This window comes from Neophocaena asiaeorientalis, unplaced genomic scaffold (assembly GCF_003031525.2).
Source record: "Neophocaena asiaeorientalis asiaeorientalis breed wild unplaced genomic scaffold, Neophocaena_asiaeorientalis_V1.1 scaffold489, whole genome shotgun sequence".
NCBI classification, from domain to species: domain Eukaryota; kingdom Metazoa; phylum Chordata; class Mammalia; order Artiodactyla; family Phocoenidae; genus Neophocaena; species Neophocaena asiaeorientalis.
In genome coordinates this window covers 1,924,935-1,947,307 of record NW_020174791.1, presented here as the reverse complement: position 1 = coordinate 1,947,307, position 22,373 = coordinate 1,924,935, and the positions used below count along the sequence as shown (strand labels likewise).

Here is a 22,373-nt window from a genome sequence, read left to right as displayed (position 1 = left end):
AGCGGGCGTGACCTGTGACTTCCGCCCCCGGCCCGCCCCGCACGCTCCCAGCAGCCTGGCACCATCGAGCAGGCGGTGGAGGAGATCCGCATGGTGGTCCGGCCCGTGGAGGACGGCGACATCCAGGGGGTGTGGCTGCTGACAGAGTAAGGGGGCGCGCGCTGGGGAGGGGCCCGGGCGCCTGTGCGCCCCGGGCGCCGAAGTAACCGCTGCCGCCCGCAGGGTCGATCACTGGAACAACGAAAAGGAGCGGCTGGTGCTCATCACCGACCAGGCGCTGCTCATCTGCAAATACGACTTCATCAGCCTGCAGTGCCAGCAGGTGGTCAGGGTAGCCTTAAACGCGGTGGACACCATCTCCTACGGAGAATTCCAGTTTCCCCCGAAATCGCTCAATAAGTAAGTGTGTTGAACAGAGCCCGCCACCAGGGCCTCCCAGTCAGCGCTTCCGAAACCAGCCTTCAGTGAATGTCTTGCTTCAACAGCAAGAGTGTAGAGACAGGTGACTTGTGCCCCACAGGGTGCGTTAGAAGGAATCCTGGCACAAGAGACGGTTATTAGGCTTGTAGTAAAATGAACTCAGGGTACGTTAAAATAGGCCCGACGTGGGTATTCTTCAGATAAGCGCCAAACTCAGCATTTTACTCCCGCCAAGAAAGGATTACACCTATCACCTCAAGCTCTGTTGTGGTTAATTTTTAAAAGAAAAAGGTAGTGTGTCGCTTTGATTTGCAGATATTACTGAAGATTAAATTTGGAAACGTTTGATGGCCAGTTTTCAAGAGCTGATCTTCATCTGTTAGGGAGGTTTCTGAAACATGAGAAACCTGGCCATCAGTATACTCAGTTGAATTAAACGGTATATTTCAGAGTTTTGATGAAGAGATCTGGGGAGGGAATTCAGGAAGCTAAGATAAGCTCAAAATTTGGGCCAACAGTAAGATGCTCAGGGAAAAGGATTTAAACTTGCAAAAATGTTACTCGTTTAGTTAGCACAACTAAGACAGTGCTTTCAGTTTGTCATATTTTAAAGTGCTGAAAGCTGTCGTTATTAGACACGCCATTCCTGTCAAACCCCACGGGTCCTTCACTGTTGTGAAATGTCGTCAGTCTTATCTTTACCGGTGGAACAGCTTGTTAATCTCACACCCACGGCTGAGCAGGTGCTCGGGGGCGCCATGGCCTGCTGTGTGAGGTCTGGTCCCTTTCTTCCCACTCGGTAGGCGGGAAGGTTTTGGGATTCGCATCCAGTGGGACAAGCAGAGCCGCCCGTCCTTCATAAGCAGATGGAACCCCTGGTCCACCAATGTGCCATACACCACGTTCATAGAGCACCCGATGGCCGGCGTGGACGAGAAGACGGCCTCTCTGTGCCAAGTAAGAACACACACAGCAACAGCAGCACTGCCCAGTGGGACGGGAATGTTCCAGGCCTGTGCTGCCCAGCGCGGTGGCCACACGGGGCTGCTGAGCACCTGAACAGTGGCTAAACAGAGAAAATAAACTCTTTTTTCCCATAAATTTATTTATTTAGTTTTTCTTTTTTTGGCTGTATTGCTGTGTGCCGGCTTTCTCTAGTTGCCGTGAGCCGGGGCTACTCTTTTTTTTTTTAGAAGATGTTGGGGGTAGGAGTTTATTAATTAATTTATTTTTGGCTGTGTTGAGTCTTCGTTTCTGTGCGAGGGCTTTCTCTAGTTGTGGCGAGCGGGGGCCACGCTTCATCACGGTGCGCGGGCCTCTCACTATCGCGGCCTCTCGTTGCGGAGCACAGGCTCCAGACGCGCAGGCTCAGTAGTTGTGGCTCACGGGCCTAGTTGCTCCGCGGCATGTGGGATCCTCCCAGACCAGGGCTCGAACCCGTGTCCCCTGCATTAGCAGATTCTCAATCATCTGCGCCCCCAGGGAAGTCCCCGGGGCTACTCTTTACTGTGGTGCATGAGCTTCTCATTGCGGTGGCTTCTCTTGTTGCAGAGCACGGGCTCTAGGCGCGCAGGCTTCAGTAGTTGTGGCACGTGGGCTCAGTAGTTGTGGCTTGCAGGCTCTAGAGCGCAGGCTCAGTAGTTGTGGTGCATGGGCCTAGTTGCTCCGCGGCATGTGGGATCTCCCCAGACCAGGGCTCGAACCCGTGTCCCCTGCACTGGCAGGCAGATTCTTAACCACTGCGCCATTGGGGAAGCCCCAAATAAACTTCTGGTTTTTAAAAGTTAACTTACGTCTAAATAGCCCTGTGTAGTTAGCAGCTGCTGGTCAGCGTAGCTCTACGATGGGGTCCCCTGTGGCTGTGGTCGTCTTGGAGAAGGGCCCAGAAGGGCTTCGGGGTGTGGCAGGTGACCCCCGCCCATGGTAGAGCTGGGCGGTCTGCGTGCTCAGCAGGAGAGGAGGCCTTGGGGTGGTGAGAGCCGGGTCCAGGACTGGCGACAGGCCCCCACTTGCCAGCTGTGCACCTTGGCCTGCTCACCGCCTGGTGGGTGGTGGGGAGGAGTAGGTGGGTCACTACAGCAAAGCCACGTCGACCGGCAGAGTGAGGCCCGTGAGGACTGGCTGTAGCCAGTCACAGGTGAGCGCAGAGGTGAGGTGTGACGCTTGGAGGGTGACGCGGAGGAGATGAGCCCAAGGGCTGCTGGATGCGTCTGGGCAGGTGTCTCTCCAGGGTGGGGACGGGCTGACACAGACGCGTGGGGGATCATCTGATCAAGCTCCCTGTCTTCTCTTTACAGCTGGATGGCTTCAAAGCTCTGTTAATCCAAGCTGTCAAAAAAGCCCAGAAGGAGAGTCCTCTGCTGGGCCAGGCTGGCGGCGTGCTGGTCTTGGAGTGCCCCCTCCTCATCGAGACCTATGTGGGGCTGATGTCCTTCATCAACAACGAGGCTAAGCTGGGCTATTCCATGACCAGAGGCAAAATCGGCTTCTAGGCACCGCACGCGCACGCGGGTCTCTTCCCTGGGAGAGCCAGGCCGATGGGACCCTGGGGGCATCAGGCGTCTGGCCAGCTCCACTGCCGCTGGCAGGGTCCGAGCCCCTTACCTGTAGGTGTCTGGGCACGGTTAGCATAGTCAGATGGACCATATACTTTAGCTGGATACTGGGCATCTGGTCACGTGAGCTCCAGACAAAGCAGAATGAATATCGCTGTCACCGTCCTGGCTGGCATCTGCTTCCTAGAACCTCAGTTTCTGTGCCCCCCACTGCTGGGGTCTCCATCTGGCTTCCCGTGGTCCCTCCCACCCCAGCCCTGGAGCATGTTAATAATAAACGGCACCACAGCTACACAGATCGCTGCATCCAGGGAGGCGCCTGAGACTCGGTGCCTGTGGTGGTTTACAGTTGCTGTCCAAATCTGCATTTGGAGATTTAATCCACTTTCTTAAAGCTAATTTGAAAGAAGCCAGCAGGCACGAGCTCATCAAGAGACGGTCTGCCTTGTCAGCTCCTGAACGGACGGACACTGGCTTTTGTGGAAATATGTGTTCGGCCTAAAGTCACACTTTTTCTAAAATTAACCTATATTGTGTTAATAATACTTACGGCATCTTTCCCAGGCCCAGAAAAGTTTACAGAAAATCATTTTAAGACAAGTCATTAGTCTGAGAAAGTCACATTGATAAGTTCTTTGCACACAATTTTGTCAACTCGGTTAAGTTTGTATTGTCCTTTTCATATTTAAAAAGGGAATTGCTTAGTTTGCTTGTAAAGAATGCACTTCTGAAAAGGAACCACATCAGAGTCTCCTGACGCAGCTTACCCCTAGACACCAGCCCGGGGGAAGTCGTCGTTCCCGTCCACGGCCGAGCGGTCTGCCTGGGAGCGTCTGTTGAGGATTTAACTGCTGGCCCGCCGGTTCCTCCTCATTATTTCTGACTCTGGCGTAGCTGTGGTCAGCATGGCCGTGATTCGGATGCAGGGTCCTGTCCACATCGAAAGGCTGCCTCACAACTCCGCCTGGGTCCTGAGCCTTTGCTTTCGGTCTTGTAGTAAAGACATTTAAAATCTGAGTTGAAACATTAAAACAGTGGGTGTCATTCCTTTCTTAAAAAGTTATTAAAATAGGTGCAACAACCAAGAAAGCGTCCTGTTAAATGAGAGAATCTTAGAGCATGAGCTGTTCTGTGCGCTGGTTTTGAGCCCTTTGCTGTGTGCACAGTGAGGGTTCTGGACCACTCGCTCCCCTCATGGCCACCAGGGAGTGGTGTGCACTGCCCAGCCTCTACCTAGGGTGACAAACCCTCATTCCCCCACCAGCCTTCTCAGCCCTGGCCGCCTTCCTGAAGCACCCGGATTGTTCCAGGTGAACAGCCAGAGCGGACGGTCCCTGCGGGGAGCCGACCTTGACCCAGCCGCCCCAGGGCCTGCAGCTCCAGCCTCCCTTGGAGGTACAACCCCACCCCGGGTGCTCAGGGCTCCCCTCCTCTCCGGAACAGGCCCCATGGGACCCACAGGCCACTCTCCAAAGCGTTCAGTGACAGAATGGAGGCTCCGAGCAGAGCGGGTCTTGTGTGAGGGGGACTGGCCGCTTGGGGCACAGTTTCCCTAAGACAGTGAACCCCAAACTTAAAACTGACCTAGAAAACTTTCCCGTGACCTTATAAACCTTTGAAGAAAATAAGCAAGAGACATTTTATGAATTAGCAAATATTTATTTTAAGTAACAAAAATTAGTTTTATACCATACATATTAACAAAAATGGTTTGCTATAGAAAAACAGAAGCAAAGCGCTTCCTCCGGGCCACCCCAGTGGGAGACGCAGCACCAAGAAGCTCTGCTCCTTTCCCACGGCCGACACAAGCCAAGGTCTCCCACCTTGAGCCACGTGGGCCTGACCATGCACGGGTCCTACATGTGGTCACCCCTCTGCCCGAAGGCTGTGCCGACCCCCTGCTCCGTCTCCAGGAAGCACAGGCAGAAGTGGTCCTTGCTGAGGAGGGCCAGGGAGTCCCCGCTCAGGTGCCAGCACACAGAGAGCACCTGGAAGTCACCTGGAGGAAGCCAGGAGGTTAGAGCAGGATAGACCAGCGTTCCAGCGTGACCCAGCTGGAGCCCCAGAGTTCAGCAGGTGGGAAGGCTCCCCCTGGCCTGGGACGCTAAACGCCGCGGGCCCCAGTCAAGTGCGCACACCCGGCGGCCCTGAGGTTTACGGAAAGGCGCCTCCCGAGAAGGGCTTTCACCTTCCGCTCGAGGCCGTGTTTGCTCGCATCCCCGCTTGCGCTCACCTTCCCCGGGTACCTGCACCGACACGCAGCCCGCCGGCGACCACAGGTACACCTTGCCGCCCCCCGTGCAGATGGCCAGCCGGGCCTGCCGCGGGTCCCACTGGAAGCAGCGCACGGCGGACAGCTGCTCCAGCACCGCGAGCAGCCTCAGCTTCTGGATGTCCCAGATCCAGACGGCGGTGGGGACACTGTCTAAGGAAGGAAGACGTGAACAGGCCCGCGGTCACCCCTTGCTCCCCTGCTTGAGTCCATGTGCCGCTCACGCCTGAGGACGGATGCTGCCTGGGGTCTCAGCGGGGGAGGGCCCTCCCCGGGGCTGCCTGGCACAAACGGGAGTCCTGTCGGCCTGAGCCCTGCTCCTTCCCAAAGAGGGACATAGAGGGAGCAGAGGCCAGGGCCTGAGGTGCAGCGGCTGGGCGGCTGCTGCTCCGATGGGCCCAGTGACCCGAGACGCTTCTGCAGCAGGACAGGAGAAAGCACGTGCGGGAGACCCGCACCCCGACTCTCCTTTCAAGCCATTCGACTGCCCGGCCCCGAGGGAGCGGTGAGGGGACAGCACACACACATGGACGGGCCACTGACCACTCCTCGTCGCCAGGAAGCAGTTGTCGGGACTGAAGGCCAGCGCCCCGATGCCGATCCTGGGGTTGGCTCTGTCGGCGGCAGGCTTCAGCGTCTGTAAGGAGACCGGCACCGAGGCAACCTCGTCTGGGCGTCAAAAGAGAGAGCACCCTGAGCCTCCCCGCGGGGCGAGGGCCTGCGGTCCTGCCCACAACCCCCTGCGGGGCGAGAAGCAAGCACGGGGCAGGATCTTACGGAAAACAGGGCTTGGTGGGAACCTGGCCGCGGCGCACAAGGCCTGTCCTCGCGCCCTCCCCTGCGAGGCCGTGTTTCCGGAGCTGCGACGGGCCAGGCGCCACTGCAGGGCCTGGTGGCCATCCCAGTGGCTCCTCTGACGCCCTAATTACGCCATTTTACAGACGAGTAACGTCCCAGGTCCCCGACACAGCTACGGCGTCTCCCTGAGCTCTTTGAGGGCCCTGCTCACCCAAGGAAGTCAGTGTTCATTAAAAAGTCGCCCTCAGAGGACCAGCCGTCAAATGAGGATTCCCAGGGCTTGTATTCAGTCAACAGAGCCAGTGGCCAGGTGGCCTGCTGGCTCACAGCTAAGAGAGACGCTGGCTACCAGGCATCGCAGGAAAGGAGAGGATTTGAAAAAACAACAAGGAGCGTCTGGAATCTACCTGGACCCAGAGGACTCTTTTTTCCATAATAAAAGGAAAGGAAAGGAAAGGGGAGGAAGAGAAAGGCCCCCATCCTGGGCCCAGCTGCTCACATTCGCTCTCCGTGGAGGACAGGGGTCCAGCCGCTGCTCTGGGCGGAGGGAAGGCCAGGCGGCCCAGCACCAGTGGCGGGCTCTTCTCGGCCTCCTTGTACACCACCTGGAAGACAGACGGCCCGGGCAGGATGTGCAGCCGCGGCCCCGCTCACCGCGCCCTCCTGGGCACTCTCCACGAGGTCTCACCCCCGGGCCAGCACTTCAGTGGGGACGGGTGACAGACGGGCCAGGAGCGAGGCGGCGTGCGTCACCGGAGGCCTGACGGAAAGGACGAGCGGCCCGACACCTTCAGACCGCACCGGCCGCGGGGTGGAAGGACCTCCGGCGAACCCTGTGAGGCCTGGGGCGGCGCCACCCGACCCGGCCGCCTTCCAGTCCTGTTCCTGCAGCTCCAGCAGGTCCTCCAGTCCCTGCCGGCGTCAGGGCTGTTTCTCTCCTCACCACTCACCCATCTTAGGTCCCTCACCAGCAGACAACTCACTGGGTGTCTGTCCCCATCCCTGCTGTCCCCCCCGAGGCGGGGTGTCTCTCCGGGTCCCTAAGGTCTCCGAGCACCCAGACCAGCGCCTGCTGAATAAATGGATGCTTGTCCCCACCTCAGGGCCTCTGCACTCCTGTGCCTGTTCCTACTGCCGGAACTGCTCCTCCCCAAACCCTGCGTCACCTCCTCCCCGTGCCTGCCCCAGGACCCCTTGGCAGGCAGCCTTCCTCCCCACCCGGGGAAGACACCAGCCCTCCCAGCCCCGGCCCAGACTCCATGGGGCAAGGGTCTGCCTGCTCTTCTCCGACTGGCCCAGAGCACAGTGGGTGGGGGTGCTTGGCGCCTGCAGGCAGGGGACCCTGTTCGCAGCGCAGAGCAGGAGCTGGTCCCAGAGCGAGCCGCAGGGCTGGGGGCTGGGGAGGGGAAGGACACCACTTTGGAGCCCCTGGGAATGTGGCAGGAGAAACAAAGGCCACTGGGCAAGTCTGACGTTTGAAATGTTACAGTATCAGAAGGTTATGGGGATTTAAGTACCCGTAGCGCCATAAGTAACAGAAAGTGAAAAAGCAGCTTTCGACCCCCTTCCCCAAATACTGTTCAAACAGAAACGTGCTTCCACACTTACTATTTTGGGATTATTAATGGTCGCGGGATGCCCGAATTCTGTGATCATTTTCCACGTCACGTGGTTAAGAATCCGCACCTGTGGCGGGGGGGCGGGGGGGGGGTGGGCGGGGGGGTGGAAACCGCGTGGTCAGAGCCGCCGGGGCACTGGCCGTGGGCTTCACCCCGAGGACGCCCTCCCACCTTTCCGTCGTAGCTCCCGACTGCCAGGAACTGACTGCTGGGGCTCCAGGCCACGGACTTGATGCCCAGGGACCACTCGTAAGCACAGAACGTAGACAGCAGCCGGCCGTCCAGGGAGTAGAGCAGGATCTTGTACTGCCGAGACATTGAAATTGTTACTGAACCCAGAGTGGAGGCAGTGAGACTCGGGGCGAGGACACTGCCCTTCCCGACGGCGGTGGGAAACGGGGACGTGGGACCACAACTAGGGAAGCCAAGTGGTAACACGGTGGGAAGGGGAACCGGGCGCTAACAAGCTCCTCGGCTCGACGTCTTAAAGACACAGTTAATGCTCTCGGCGTTCGGAGGCCGTGAGAGAAATACTGGCGTCGGCGCTTCGAGCAGAAAGTGTCCCGACTGGGCTGTCTACCTCCAGGCAGGAGTCCCAGGCGGCCAGCACGCAGCCGTTGGGGGCCCACTCGATCCCGGCCAGGTCCTGCGTGTCCGTGTCAAAGTGCTTGCCGAGGCGGGCGGGGGGAGAGATGAAATTGAAAATGTTTTCAACAGATACACGAACGTTTATTTTATAACTGATGTGTTAACATTCAGTATTTAATATCCTCATCTAGCCACGGACAGAAACGTGTACAGCCGTGTCTTCCTGCTGTGACGTCCGGCCTGAGCGCTGGGGAGGTTCCAGGCCGGGCACACGGGGCTGCGACGTGGCTCAGGCCTCCGTCCGCCCCGCGCCTGTACCTGCTTCTTGCCTGGCTGAGTCTTGTGCCTGTAAGACCAGCCCAGGCAAGACCCTCCCAGGACATCCCTGCCCCGTCGAGAAGGCCTCTGTCTGGCGGCATCCGGGGGTCCTGCCCGGCCCTGTGCGTCTGTGTCCATGGCCTCCTGCCCCACGCAGGAACGTGCTCAGTGTTAAACTCCGGCTCACTCTTCCGCCTGATGCAGCCACACGTATGCAAATACCATGGAACCAACAGGAAGGGAGGTGGCACCAACCTGGTGGCCTGTTAACTGTGAACACACCGCAAGCACGCGTCATCTCAACACATCCTACGAACGCCTGCCGGTGTGCGTGCCACGTGGTTACAGGCAGCACCGGCCTTTGGGAATGTGGAATCACATTGCGCCATACCATACCACGCGGAAGATGCCCTGGAACCTCAGACAACGCACTCCTCCCCTCCCCCCACGCCCCAGGGTCACTCCGCTCCCAGGTGGGGACAAGTCTCACCCGCAGGAGCTGCCAGTCGCTGCAGACCAAGATGCTCACGTAGTCTTTGCAGTCCCGCCGCTCGGCCAGCGCCAGGTAGCGGCCGTCCCTGGTAAAGGTTATTCCTGCCGAGAAGAGTGAAAGGTCCCGGGATCGAGAAGCAGATTGCAGCAGTGGTTTTCAAGTTAGAACGAGAAAGAGAAAGCAGAGGTCTGAAGAGGGGGACGTGGCACGCAGAGCCCAGCGTCCGCGGCAGGGAGTGTGTGTCTACACAGGGCGGGGTCTCCACACCCTTGCTCAGACTTCTGACCTGCAGAGAACCTGCGAGAAATACACAGTGACCTGAGCCCTGATGAGCCCCAAACCATTACTGGGAAAGGTGGTGCCCTACGGAGTGTTGTGGTCTTAGGAAATTAACCGCAGGAACTCAGCTGGTTCAGAACAGGCCTGTCATGACGTTTCCTATTCTTACTTTTGAATTTAAATTTGGAAGAAGTCAATTCCAGGTAAGAATCTGGCTGCGACCAGACTGTACTTTCTGGGTCCGTATTAGCGAACCGAGCCCGTGGCCACATTTCATACCTCATGGGTCAAAAGAACACCTAGATGACAGAGCTGTCATTTCCACCAAGAAGGGTGTGGGTCATCTGGAGAGACACTGATATTCAAACTATAAAATAAAATGCGTGTACAATTGCACACCATTCACATGTGAGGTTCAAACTGCTGACGGCAAGAGAAAAAATGGAAAAATCATTCAAACCACGTACTGCTTCTTTCTGTTTCTTAACTGAAATACCGCCATGTAACTTCAGGACTCAAGAGAGGGGGGTGCCCAACTGGCTCTCGGCTCAGCTAAACCCGCGGGGGCGGGCTCCCCGCCGGCACAGAGGACACGTGCCTCTGGCCCTCCTCGGTGATGTCCAGGTGGGACAGGTCGCCACTTCCCCACTCCAGGCCTCACAGAGTTAAGTCAATGGAGGATTCGGTTCAGAATCCGGTGTGTGAGGTGGGGGTGCGAGACTGACATGAACTGGAGGGACCTGAGCACCCGGTCCGGCAGCAGATGTAAAGGGTCTACGTGTAAGTCCTTCTTCTTTGACGTCCTAAAGGACAATATACCCTCCTTAGTCACTGACGTCGCGTACAGGAGAAGCCCTAGAGACACAGGTGGGAATGGTCACAGATGAAGTACTCACTAGGAGGTCTGGGATGTACTTTTAAAATAATCTGGGGGCGGGGGGGGCGGGTATAGAGAAAAAACACTGGCTATGAGCTGACACACGGCTGAGGCAGCTCTTGCCTGTGTATGAAATTTTCCAAGGTAAAAAGGTCCCCAAGCCCCAAACTACGACAGAGGAACGGCTTCTGAGTACCTCTGACCGACTCACCCTGCTGACAAGCCTTAGGGTATTTGATGTAGGACACGGACTTTGTGCACAAGGACCAGACAGTTATCCGCAGCTGCCAGGGGCAAAGGGAGGGAAAAGAGAAAGGAAACAGCATATATTTAGCATCTTTGGAGAGACCATTCCAAGTCTTACACCAGATCGTCAGCACCCAAGCGAGAGATTCCCGCAGCAGTTCCCGCATCAGCAGTCCTGTGGTGTTTTCTGCCTGAAGACGTGTGTCAAACTCACATTTTACGATTGTTACATTTAAATTTTTTTTTGGCCGCACCACACGGCTTGTGGGATCTTAGTTCCCTGACCAGGGATGAAACCCGGGCCACGGCAGTGAGAGCGCAGAACCCTAACCACCGCTGGACTGCCAGGGAAGTCCCACGTTTGTTAAATTTAATGCTCCTGGTCCTTGGTTTTCATTTTGTGACAATATTATCTGAGTGACAAAGTTAAATACAAGTGCGTTTTAGTTCAAAGTACAGTCATCCCTCCTTTTCGGCCTAATTTACGTTTTATCACAGGCACGTCTGTATAGGAAACAGCAGCATATAGAGGGTTCAGCACTGCAGGGGTTTCAGGTATCCATGGGGTCCTGGAAGGCATCCCCTGCGGATAAGGGTGGGGGGATGCTGTAGTCACAGTTTTCACATAATAATAACCCTAAACACGCTGCTTAGAGAAACACGTCTAGGAGGGAAGCCACGCAGGACACTCCTCAGTCCTCTGAAGCAGATGAAGGGCGAGCAGCTCTGCCTCACCGGGCAGCCCCAGGCTGGCAGGGACGGGAAGTGGCCCGACTCCGCACACGGAGGCCTCTGCGGAAGATTTCTGGGGGACCCACCGTGGGCACATCGCGCAGGTAGCGACAGCTGTCCAGGCTGTTGCAAAACGGCCGGAAGCAGACGTGTCAGTGAGGGACCGGCGAGTGCGCCAGGGATGGATGCCTGGGCTCGGGGAGGTGCGCTCGGGGTCGGGGTGGGGGGGTACCCAGAGCCTCCGCACTGTCACCCCGGCCCTGTGAGCAGGTGAGGCCCCCGCACCCAGGCACGGGGAGGGCTGCTGGAGCTGCCCCAGACCCCCTCGGAGCCTCAACGTGAACAATCACCCTTGACTGGAGTTTCCAAATGTTTCTTTTGGAAAAGCATGTCCACACCGTTCCCATCGGCCATCAGGGAAGGTAAATGGGCGCCCTGCCACCTCCAGCTCCTGCAGCCCCCAGGCCAGTAGACACGGAAGCTGTGTTTACCAGGCGTGGTTGTGAGGTAAGGAACACGGGCTGGAAAACTGCTTTCATCAAATAAGCATAGCTTTAAAAACTGTGGGACTTCACATGAAGTAAAACGCAGGGCCCCGCGTTTCTGTACCAGTGTGATTCCTGCAAGCTAGGCCCTTTTTCTTTTTTAGCTTAGGAGGTTTAAAAAATGAATTAACTGCATTTTCTCCACATTGTCTCTTAGGAAAGAAAAGAATCTGATGGAAGAATCTGATGTCCTGAACTGCCTCTGTGAAAAGCTCACGCGGCATTTAGGGGAGACAAGGGATGCAGACAAGCTGCAGGGTTGGCGGCACTTCTGGGCTGTACTCAAGGTAAAGCGCTTGTCCATCCAAGGCAAAGGTACCAGGGCGTGCAGACGAGGCATGGCCCAGGAGCGAGGCTCACCCTGACGACAGGCTTGTTCCCTGTAAAACCTCCTGCTCTCGGAGGCCAAGGAGGGTGGAAAAGCACACCCTTCCCAGCCCAGCAGGTCTGGGTGTTAAATCCACCTGGACACGCAGAGTCGGCGCCATCTGGCCTGGAACACCTGTCCTCCAGGTGAGCGAGGGAGAGGAGGGAAGGCCCAGGGCGCTCCTGACTGGAAGCCTCCAATCCCCTGCCCCATCCACACTTCTCTGTTAAAGGTAGAAAAGACACAAAGCACCTAAGCCTGATTTTTACCCGCCATCCCCCATCAAAAACCGTTAAAAGAAACCCAACTGTGTGTAACCTTAACAAATGCGGTGAGAAAGAGGCAGATAAACACCCGCCTCCCCTCCGTGAGCTCGAGGAGGTGGCAGCACAGCAGGAGGGGAGAGCGCAGGGGGACAGGCCAGAGGTGGCCGAGGGGCAGGCTCCCGGAGGGCCGCCGACCAGGCCCGCTTCTGTGCCCACCCACACACCCTGCGGGAAAGCGGAGGCCAGGGGGCCTTGACCTGGGATTTCAGGTCTGGTCCCACGGCATCACCGTCACCACCAAGGGTCCTTCCAAGGTGTCGGCCCTTCAGCAGGACCCCCCTCTGGGCTGGACTGTGCTTTCTTGCCACATTTAAGGGTGAACTGAAACGCCAATCTCGCCAGAGAACAGTCACTTTTGAGAAAGAGTTCCTTAGCTCATCTCGTTTTCCACAACACTTTCTAATGGTCTTCACGTAAAAAATAAGTACATTTTTATTACTTGATCACTGCTGCTGGTGACCTGGAAAATTCCAGTACTTAAGCAAAAATACTTAAAATGACCTTTTCCAACTCAGAGATTGTTTGGAAAATTAACTCAAGAAACACAGCAGGGCTTCCCTGGTGGCGCAGTGGTTGAGAGTCCGCCTGCCGATGCAGGGGATGCGGGTTCGTGCCCCGGTCCGGGAGGATCCCACATGCCACTGAGCGGCTGGGCCTGTGAGCCATGGCCGCTGAGCCTGCGCGTCCGGAGCCTGTGCTCCGCAACGGGAGAGGCCACAACAGTGAGAGGCCCGTGTACCACACACACAAAAAAAGAAACACAGCAAACTGACAGCAGCCCACCGAGTTCTTTATCAGTATGGATGTGCGTGGCTTCCCTCTCTTGTTAGAAGTGGAATGCATTCAGAGGTCCAATTCCTCCCGGTTTACACACGTACACCTGCGTGAACACCCTTGGCCCTTCCCCTGGACTGAAGCAGAGTCAAGAGCTGATACAACAAAATTTAAAACTTTGGAATAAATTTTATAAAGTATGTACAAGATCTATACAATGAAAATATCGCTTAGAAAAAAAAATTTAAAGACTTAAGAAAATGAAAAGTAGCCTATGTTCATGGATCCAGAGACTCAGTATTGTTAAGATGGCAATTATCCCCAAATTGGTCTACAGATTCAACGCAATCTCAACTTTAAAATCCTGGCACAATTTTTTTTTTTTTTTAGAAATTGACTAATTTATTCCAAAATTGATACGGAAATACTAAAGACCCAGAATGGCCAAAACGACTTTGAAAAAGGACACAACCGGAAAACACACTGATTTGGGTTTCCGGACCTACTATTAAGCTTTAGTGATCCGGAGCATGTGGTATTGGCACAAGGACAGACTAAGAGATCAATGTAACAAGACAGAGTCCAGAAACAGACCCACATACCTACAGGCAACTGATTTCTGACAAAGGTGCAAAGTGGGGAAAGGACAGAAATTCAAGACAAATCACACATGCAAACTTAGGAGCTAACGTCGTAAAAATTCTAAAAGAAAACAGAAGAAACTCTGTGATCTTGGGTTGCGCAGGGATTTCTTTAGACACAAAGTGCACAAATGATAAAAGAAAAAATTGACCCATGAGACCCCGTCAAGATGAAAGACTGCTCTTTAAAAGAAACTGTTAACAAAATGAAAAAGCAAGCCAGAGACCAGGAGAGAATATTTACTAAACGTGTATCTGACAAAGAACTTGTAACCAGAACCTTACAGCTCAACAAAAGGACAAACGGCCTAATAAAGAAACGGACGGATGATATGAACAGACAAGTTATAGGATGATGGGCACACAAAAGACGCTTAGTATTATTAGTCATATGGAAAACCCACAATGAGACACCAGCACACATCAGACTGCCTAACAGAAGAGGCTGTGATGAGCAGCGTTGGTGAGACTATGGAACAAACTCCTGCACTGTTGGGGGGAAGGCTAAACGGCACAGCTACTGCGGAAAAGAGTCCGCGGTTTCTTAAGCTGTAAACATACACCTCCTGGCACCCCCCACTCCAGGTTTTTACCCGAGAGAAAGAAAAACCCGCGTCCGCAGACAGCCCTGTGAGGATATTCACGACAGCTCCATCGGCCAGTGGGTGATACACACACAGGGTGGGGAATCCACACGGGGACACCACTCAGCTCCGAGAAACCGGAGCTGATGCCCACAGACGCGGACGGATTTCAAGAAGAGCATGAGGCCGAGTGAAGGAAGCCAAACACAAAACTCTGCGAGCCACGTGGCCCCTCTCACATGGAATCTGAACCGTAAACCAAGAGCAACAGGAAGCAGGCCAGAGGTGGGCAGCAGGATGACTGGAGGGCGGGAGGTGCCCACTGGGTGGTGTCAGCACGCTCCATCCCCCCCGGGGCGGCAGCTACGTGTCCCAGCTCACGGTCCACACGCTTAAAGTGGGTGAATGTTGCTTTATTGAGGTAGAAGAAAAAGTTTTCAGGTCGGGGTTTATTTTTTTAAGCCAACTACAGGCTACTTACAACATACGTACTAAAATTTAAGGATACGGAAAGGCTGAAAGTCAAAGGATGAAAAAGATATACCCTGAAAGCCCTAACCACGGAAGGATGGCATTTGATGCCATCATCTGACAAAACACACTGCAGAACAGAAGAAACTATGAGACGCGAAGAACCATTTGTAATAATAAAAGGCTCAGTTCACCATGAAACCTGGAACAGCTCTAGTAACAGAGCCTCAAAAACACATGAGGAAACCTGGCAGAGCAGAGGCAGCGAGGAGGGCACAGCCCTGTTACATGTTAACATCCTGTAACACAGGAGGGAAACGGGCCAACGATGGCACAGAATGGAAAATCGGAACCGATCACGTCGGCGTAAAGAAATTCAGTTCTTGAGACAGGTGGGAAACACGGACTTCTTAACAAATCCTGTTGGGAACAGATAAAAATGGATTCACTCCTGACACCACCACTATAAACTCCACGTGAACCTGAAATACATATTTAAATTGTGTGCGTGGGTGTGTATAAAATAAGATATGGAAACTCGACGTCACCAATACTTAGAGAATGAAAATGCAAACCACAGTGCAGTACCACTGCAGTTCTACTGGACTGGCATCCATTTAACATCCTGGTCAAACCGCATCTCCTACAACCAGGCGACTTCCCCTTCCCAAACGTCCGAGAGAGAACGCCTGGATACGGGCCGGAGCAGACGCCCACAATCCATTCCCTGCAGCAGGGACCGCAACAGCTCCAATGCCCAGCACCAGCAGCGTGGCTGCATAAACCGTGGCACGACTTTCCCTACAAGGACTGAAAGAAGCAGTCAAACCCTCGACGTGGATGAATCTCAAAAACGGTATCGAGGGGGAAGAAAGAACCACAACAGAACACAGAGTATGAATTCATTTCAGCAAACTTTAGACAAATGCACTCTATAGTGTATGGTGTCTGCACACACACACGCACACACAGATAAGACCTTGAGGTAAGTAAGGACGTGCTTACTGCAAAATGCAGAGCGAGGGGCCCCGCGGGCTGAGGTGGGGCCACAGACACCCTGCAGTCCTGAGCACTCTGTTCTCAGGCCTCACGGCAGCGCGCAGGCTGCCTGTCAGTGAACCTTGTCCAAAGAGCACGGTTTCTCTTTCACACTGACGGGTGCCTGTCTGGGGGCTGGATTTGGGCCCGAAGAATTATAAGCATGAAGCCTTTTAGATGAGGCTACATGAACAGCTCAAGTTCTCTCCAACAGCCCTGTAAAATGTCAATGTGTGTAATGTGGAGAAACCAGGCCCCCTTCACTTGCTGTCTCCCTCCCCAATGGCCTAAACTGGCAGACATCAAACTCAATATAATGCCGAGATGTGTTCACACCACCCCAGCCTTCCCTGATCCCCTAATGTGACACGCTGACGAGATGTGTTCACACCACCCGAGCTACCTCTGATTTACTGTCAGACTTCAAACGTTCTTCGCGCTCAGAGCTCCTGCCCAGGGCCCCACGTCCCAAGTAAGCCCAAGGCTTGAAGAGGAAATGAATGAAGAGGTTAGAAACACACAGATCAGATGTCTTGAGGGAAAGATGTAAATCTGTTCATCCTGAAGTTCATTTTCAATTGCTGAATCAAAGAACCTGTCTAAATCCTTAAAAATACAATTTAAGCTGTTCTTTTAAAAAAGTCTTTTCTTTTCATTAAAACTGGGCAAAAAGATTATATAACAACACTCATGGGCTTATAATGCTCTGACCACTTACGACGTGTACCCTCCCCCCAAACCACCCCCTCTAACGCCCCCAAGCAATTGAGGAGGAGGGGGCGTTCGGGGCGTCCCACTCACGTGGAACTCCGTCGTGTTGAGGATGTGGCGCCCATCGGGGCTCCAGCAGGAAGCCACCAGCCCTGCCGAACCCTCGTCTATTTTGCAGTGCCACTCTGGCTGCTCCAAAGACCACACCTACAGTCACAAGGGAGAGACGAGTCAGTGCGCTACGCAGGCTTGAAGACGACCGGCCAAGAGCTGTGTGGAGGCAAACACGGGCGAGCCCTCGGAATCTTCCAGCACGAAGGGCTGGGCCTGGGTTGCACCACAGAGGTAAGGCGCGCTTCTCGGTGACAGCGTGTTGCCGTGCTTCGAAGGGTGCACCCCTCTGCTATCCCTGAGACCTCACTTAGTTAGGTTTGGGGTCTACAACAAGACACGTCTCAGCGCTCCCACACAGGACGAGCGAGTTGCTGGGCTGCCCTCTGAACACTGCCTGTTACTGAGTTAACTTGGCTACACATCAAGGACACTTAAGTGTCTTCTTATCTTAAAAGTACTTAAACTATGAGCGAACTATTAACGGCCTTTGAGCTGTGCTGCCTCTTCTTCCAGACCGGCAGGGCACAGGACGAGGCCCTTCGCGGGGGCTACGCTCCAGGACGGGGGGCGTCTGAGCCTCAGGCTGCAAACCTGCACCAGCCCCCGCTTGTAGAGGGCACACAGGATGAAGAGCGAGTCGGCCGACCACTCGATGTGCTGGATCTGGTCCAGGCATGCGTACAGCTGGCAGATCTGGAGGGTGCTGGCATCCCGGACCACTAACCGGTACTGGACGCAGGAAGCCTGGAGAGGGAGGAGAGAGGCGGGCGGTGTGGGCTCTGGAGGGGACTGCTCTAGGCGCGGCCCTCCAGCCAGGGGCTGACTCCTTCTCTCCCTGCACACACGCTTCCTGCCTAGACGGCCTCGTGCTCATCACGTGGACAGCCTGTTCTCAACAAAGAGGAGTTAATGGAAGATAAAACTGAAATGTACAAACCAGGTGCCCAAACCGTTGAATCCCCGGAGAAAGTATTATTTTCAAACTCTACTGGAGTCATGTTCTACTTTCTTCACTGTGGGACTAACTCTGAAGCAGGAAATGGCACTGCGGAGAGGCCCATCTGTAAACAACCCAATCCTCTCTGCTTCCATCACCTGCAGACAACCTGTAAGGAGTGAGCAGGGAGGTGCAGGGCTGCGGGGGAGAACGACCCCAGAAGCGCAGTTCCCTTCTGTTCAATGTCTGACTTGGAGCCTACGCAACAGAAAGTCAACATACAGGTTTGAAATTCTGCAGGTGTAAGGACGCTTCATAAATGCTCATTGACTTGTGATGAGAGAACAGAAAAGACATGTTGGTCTCTGCCCTCAGGTCCTGACACAGGGCTCCTGAATGAAACGCGTGCAATTTCCTGGGTGACAGGAGCGTCTTTTGTTCTAGAGCGGCAACTCTGGGTGGGCTCCTGGATGGGGCTGTCACCCGGAAGACCAAACCAAGATTAGAAGCTTGGAAATTTCAGCCCCACCCCCCTTTCTCTTCGGCGAAAAGGACTAAAAATGGAGTTAATGATGGCTCAGGCCCATGCGATGAAGGCCCCGTAAAATCCCAATAATAAGGGGTTCAGAGCTTCCAGGGGGGTGAACACAACCAGACCCGGAGGGTGACGCACCCCAGATTCACAGGGACAGACGCTCCTGCACTCAGGGCCCCCCGGACCTCACCCTGTGTATCTCTTCATCTGGCTGCTCATCCGTGTCCTTCACCATATCCTTTAATAAACTGGTAAACGTGTTTCTCTGAGTGCTGTGAGTCACTCTAGCAAATCAATGGAACCCAAAGAGGACATCATGGAACCTCTGACCTACAGCCAGTTGGTCAGACGCACAGGTGACAACCTGGACCTGCAACTGGCGTCTGAAGGGGGAGGAAGCAGTCTTGTGGGACTGAGCCCCTAACCTGTTGGACCTGGCGCTCTCTCCAGGTAGACAGTGTAGGAATTGAGTCAAACTGTAGGACACCCAGCTGGCGTGGTGGACAACTGCTTGGTGTGGGGGAAAAACCCCACACGGTTGGTAACCAGATGTGTCAGAAGTGTTGAGTGTGGCAGTCGTGTGGGACTCAGAGGAGGAAGGGCTGGGGGGTTCTTACACACCCTCATTAACTTATTCCTAATCCTGACTCTGAAAAGTTTAAGTGTTAATACAGCCTTCTTAAAGATACAGTTACTTTACGTCTATATTTGTTAATAATATCCAAATCCAAGCAAATAATTTCTATGATTGAGTAAACGTACCTGCTAATAGGAGAGTACCTCACAGTTCAAAAATCAAGAACTGACTTTTCAATGTTAATTGCTTCATTTTCGTATTTATCAAGGTCAAACCGGATTATTGGATTTTTGTTTTATAAACTCCCATTAAAAAAAAGCCACAAGAGGGACTTCCCTGGTGGCGCAGTGGTTAAGAATCCGCCTGCCAATGCAGGGGACACGGGTTTGAGCCCTGGTCTGGGAAGAGCCTACATGCCACAGAGCAACTAGGCCCATGTGCCACAAATACTGAGCCTGCACTCTAGAGACTGCGAGCCACAACTACTGAAGCCCGTGTGCCACAACTACTGAAGCCTGCACGCCTAGAGCCCGTGCACTGCAACGGAGAGTAGCCCCCACTCGCTGCAACTAGAGAAAAGCCCGCACGCAGCAACGAAGACTCAAAACAGCCAAAAAATCAAAAAAAACAAAAAAAAAAAAAAAAAAAAAAAAAGCCACATGAGTTTTGCATGGGAAAAGGAGAGTAGGGGAGGGATTGCAGATTAGAAATACTATGTGTCCCATGCCTATCTTTTCATATTGTAGCTTTGAAAGCTGTGATCAGTTACAATAAACTCCTTACAAAATGGAATGTTTGTAGCAACACTTGGAAAAACCATATCAAATCTGTTGCAAGATATTAAAAATGGCAACATGGCCCTACTTTTTCCAGCACCTAGGATAGAGCTTGGAAGAACATGGTTCCAGTAACATTACTGTCTAGTGCTCACGATATTTAAATCAGAAATATCTGATTATTTTGGTGTAAAACCCAAAAAAGTACCAAAATTAAATGAAGAAATATAATCTCTCTCTTTATAATTCACTAGAATTTTCATAAATGACCAAAGGGGGGGGAACCCCTAACGTATGCGGGAGTATTTTGAATATACCAAGGTTTTCTGGGGTGCCATTTAAGCTAAAGATATTTTGTATTTTGGAGCCGAATACCATATTATGTGATTTAGAATAAAACCTCCACAAAGAAGGCAAACGTGTACATCCATCCTCAAAGAACTAGATAAGGATGAAAGGAATGTTAACAAAACTCGAACTGAAAAAAGAATCAGGAAGCATCAGTTACTAATTAGTGAAGCTCAGTACACTTTTTATAAAGCATAATTTTTCTTCTTCATGTCTTTCCAATGCCAATTATCCCTCACCCACCACATGCCCTCACCCTAAGATTCTGAGGATATACACGGGTCACGCTGGTATATTTCAAAACTTAACTCTCATGTACAAGACAGCTCAGTGATGTCAGAAGCATTCTGCCACCCATGGAATCAGCAGCTCAAATCTCAGGAGTGCGGACACCTCCCTTTATCTGCGCACAGAATGCTGTTATCTAAATCATTCATCTGGCATGTAGTAGAAACGGGTGAAGAGGGCTGGGAAAGGCGACAACAAGCAGCTGCACCACTGCACCGGTTTACAGCAAACTGGTAGACTATATACGTGCCTTTTGTGACGACAAACTAACAACAACGATCCGATATCTCCTGTGTCCTCAAATCTGGGAAGGCAGCATGGCTTTTACCTGCCTTTAACAGATGGAAACCCAGGTGCAGGCATCAGGCGGCTTCCTGGGTTCCCAGGCTGCAGCATCTTCCCAGGTCCCCTTCCCAGGGTCACCTGTCTGCAGCACCTGCCCGGGGCCCACACCTGCAGACCCTCGAGCTCCCTCCATCCGGGCCCAGCGGCCGCCCCGCTCTCCGCTCCATGGGTCCCCGCCTCCCGGTGAGGACAGGCGCCTCCCCGCTGAGGGCCCACCCTCGGCCCAGGCCCCGCGGCCGCTCACCAGGTACTTGCCGTCCGGGGAGAACTTGCAGAGCAGGCTAGAGAGCTTGAACACCTCTGAGAAGTTCATGGCGGCCGCTGCACCCCACGACCGCGAAACCCAGCCCGCCCAGCCCGCCGCAACCGCCCCTCCGCGACCGGAAGTGACGGAGGACGAGCGCCGCAGCCAGTCAGGGCTCCGGGCGGACGCGTGCATTGTGGGGCTTGTAGTTCGCCACCCGGCACCCCGCGCGCCGCCGCGCCTTAAAGGAGACGCGGCGTTTCGTCCCACTCGGGATTTCCGCCGGGGCTCGGGTGTGGGAAGATCCCCTTCAGCTAGGGTTGTCAGATAAAATGCAGAAAGTGCACTTAAACTGAATTTCACATAAACAACGAATCATTTTCTAGGATAAATATGTTCCCAAATACCACATGGCACGTATTTATGCTGAAAAACTACCCCCGTATCTGAAATTCAAATTTAACTGGCGTCCTGTGTGTCTGTGTATTTATATTCATATATTTATATTTAATGTAAAGACATATTTACATGTAAATGTATTCAAACATAAACATGCGCTTGTGTATAGAATATATAATATAGCGCATAATACGTATATTATATTTTATACATGGAGTATGAATAAATAGTCGTTTTTCTTTGTTTGTCTTTTGGCTAAATCGGCAACTATGCCTGCAGCAAGGCCCTCACTTCACGCTCAGGAGCTGCTCTGATCCAGGAAGTAACGAATTTGACGCTTGCTCCGCACGGAGAGCGCGTGGATCGCGCGCACCCGCTTGTCCATCTCACGCGCGCACCTGCGCTCGGACCCGCGAGGAGGAGAAGGACACCCGGGCCCGGACCCGGGGCCCCGCCGCACCCGCCCTCCGCACGGACGGGAGCAAGCAGCTGCGTCGGCGCTGGCTCTGCCGACCTTGTCTGCCCCGTGAGGGCTTTGTCCCCTCGCCCACTAGGGACTCCGGGTCCTCTTCACCCAACATCAGCCTCCCCCCACACCCCCGCCAGGCCCTGCCGGCGCCTCTGCTGCCCCAAGATGACACGGACCCTGACACCCAACCCCGCCCCTGCGTTCTGAGAATCGAGACCCGGCCCGGGTCCTCCTCGCACCTCGGCGAGCCGGGCCCGCGTCTTCGCCCTGCGGAAGCCCACCGACTTCCCAAAACGAACGGGTAGGGGATGCGTACAGGCGTCCTGCTCGGCGGTGCCGGCCTTTTTTTTTTCCCCTGGCCAGATCAAACCCTGTGTGATTCGTCTTTGGGCGCCGCCCCCCTCACCCCGCACCTTGCAAACAGTAGGTTAGCCATAAAGGTGTGTGGCAGTCAGCCAGACGGGCCAGGTGAGGTGCGGACGCCGTGCACCAGTCCGGGGCTGCGCACAGTTCCACGGCAACATTGCCGCGTGGGTTCCCCTGGCCTGGGAGCCTCGGTCGGAGGGAGATAACGGGTCCCTTGAGCACCAGAAGGCAGCGTACAGCACGTGCCCGCCGCCTAGAGCCTTCAAAATTCGCCAGCGCGTCGGGTTCTCCAGCCGAGACCCTAGGACTGGGTGAGAGCCC

General features: G+C 54.2%; 2 protein-coding genes across 3 annotated transcripts; one reads left to right on the top strand and one right to left on the bottom strand.

Moving 5' to 3' along the window:
* The first annotated feature begins 7 nt into the window (after window positions 1-7).
* Window positions 8-4,007, top strand: TPRG1L (tumor protein p63 regulated 1 like). Its single transcript, XM_024760321.1, has 4 exons — window positions 8-146; window positions 223-399; window positions 1,224-1,377; window positions 2,718-4,007. Exons 1-4 carry the CDS (start codon window positions 91-93, stop codon window positions 2,910-2,912), a joined length of 582 nt encoding a protein of 193 aa, XP_024616089.1. The 5' UTR covers window positions 8-90; the 3' UTR covers window positions 2,913-4,007.
* A 606-nt stretch (window positions 4,008-4,613) lies between these two features.
* WRAP73 (WD repeat containing, antisense to TP73) lies at window positions 4,614-20,947 on the bottom strand. 2 transcript variants are annotated; one of them, XM_024760266.1, is made up of 12 exons: window positions 20,819-20,941; window positions 17,360-17,512; window positions 16,745-16,861; window positions 10,431-10,503; window positions 9,061-9,164; window positions 8,245-8,331; window positions 7,836-7,970; window positions 7,654-7,731; window positions 6,545-6,650; window positions 5,791-5,916; window positions 5,209-5,400; window positions 4,614-4,974 (listed from the first exon to the last, which is right to left on the bottom strand). In XM_024760266.1, the coding sequence occupies exons 1-12, from the start codon at window positions 20,885-20,887 to the stop codon at window positions 4,832-4,834; spliced, it is 1,383 nt and encodes a 460-aa protein (XP_024616034.1). In that variant the 5' UTR covers window positions 20,888-20,941; the 3' UTR covers window positions 4,614-4,831. The 2 variants fall into 2 exon arrangements, with proteins under 2 accessions (XP_024616034.1, XP_024616035.1); XM_024760267.1 differs by lacking the exon at window positions 10,431-10,503 and having other exon boundaries at window positions 4,620-4,974; window positions 20,819-20,947.
* Between the last annotated feature and the right edge of the window lie 1,426 nt (window positions 20,948-22,373).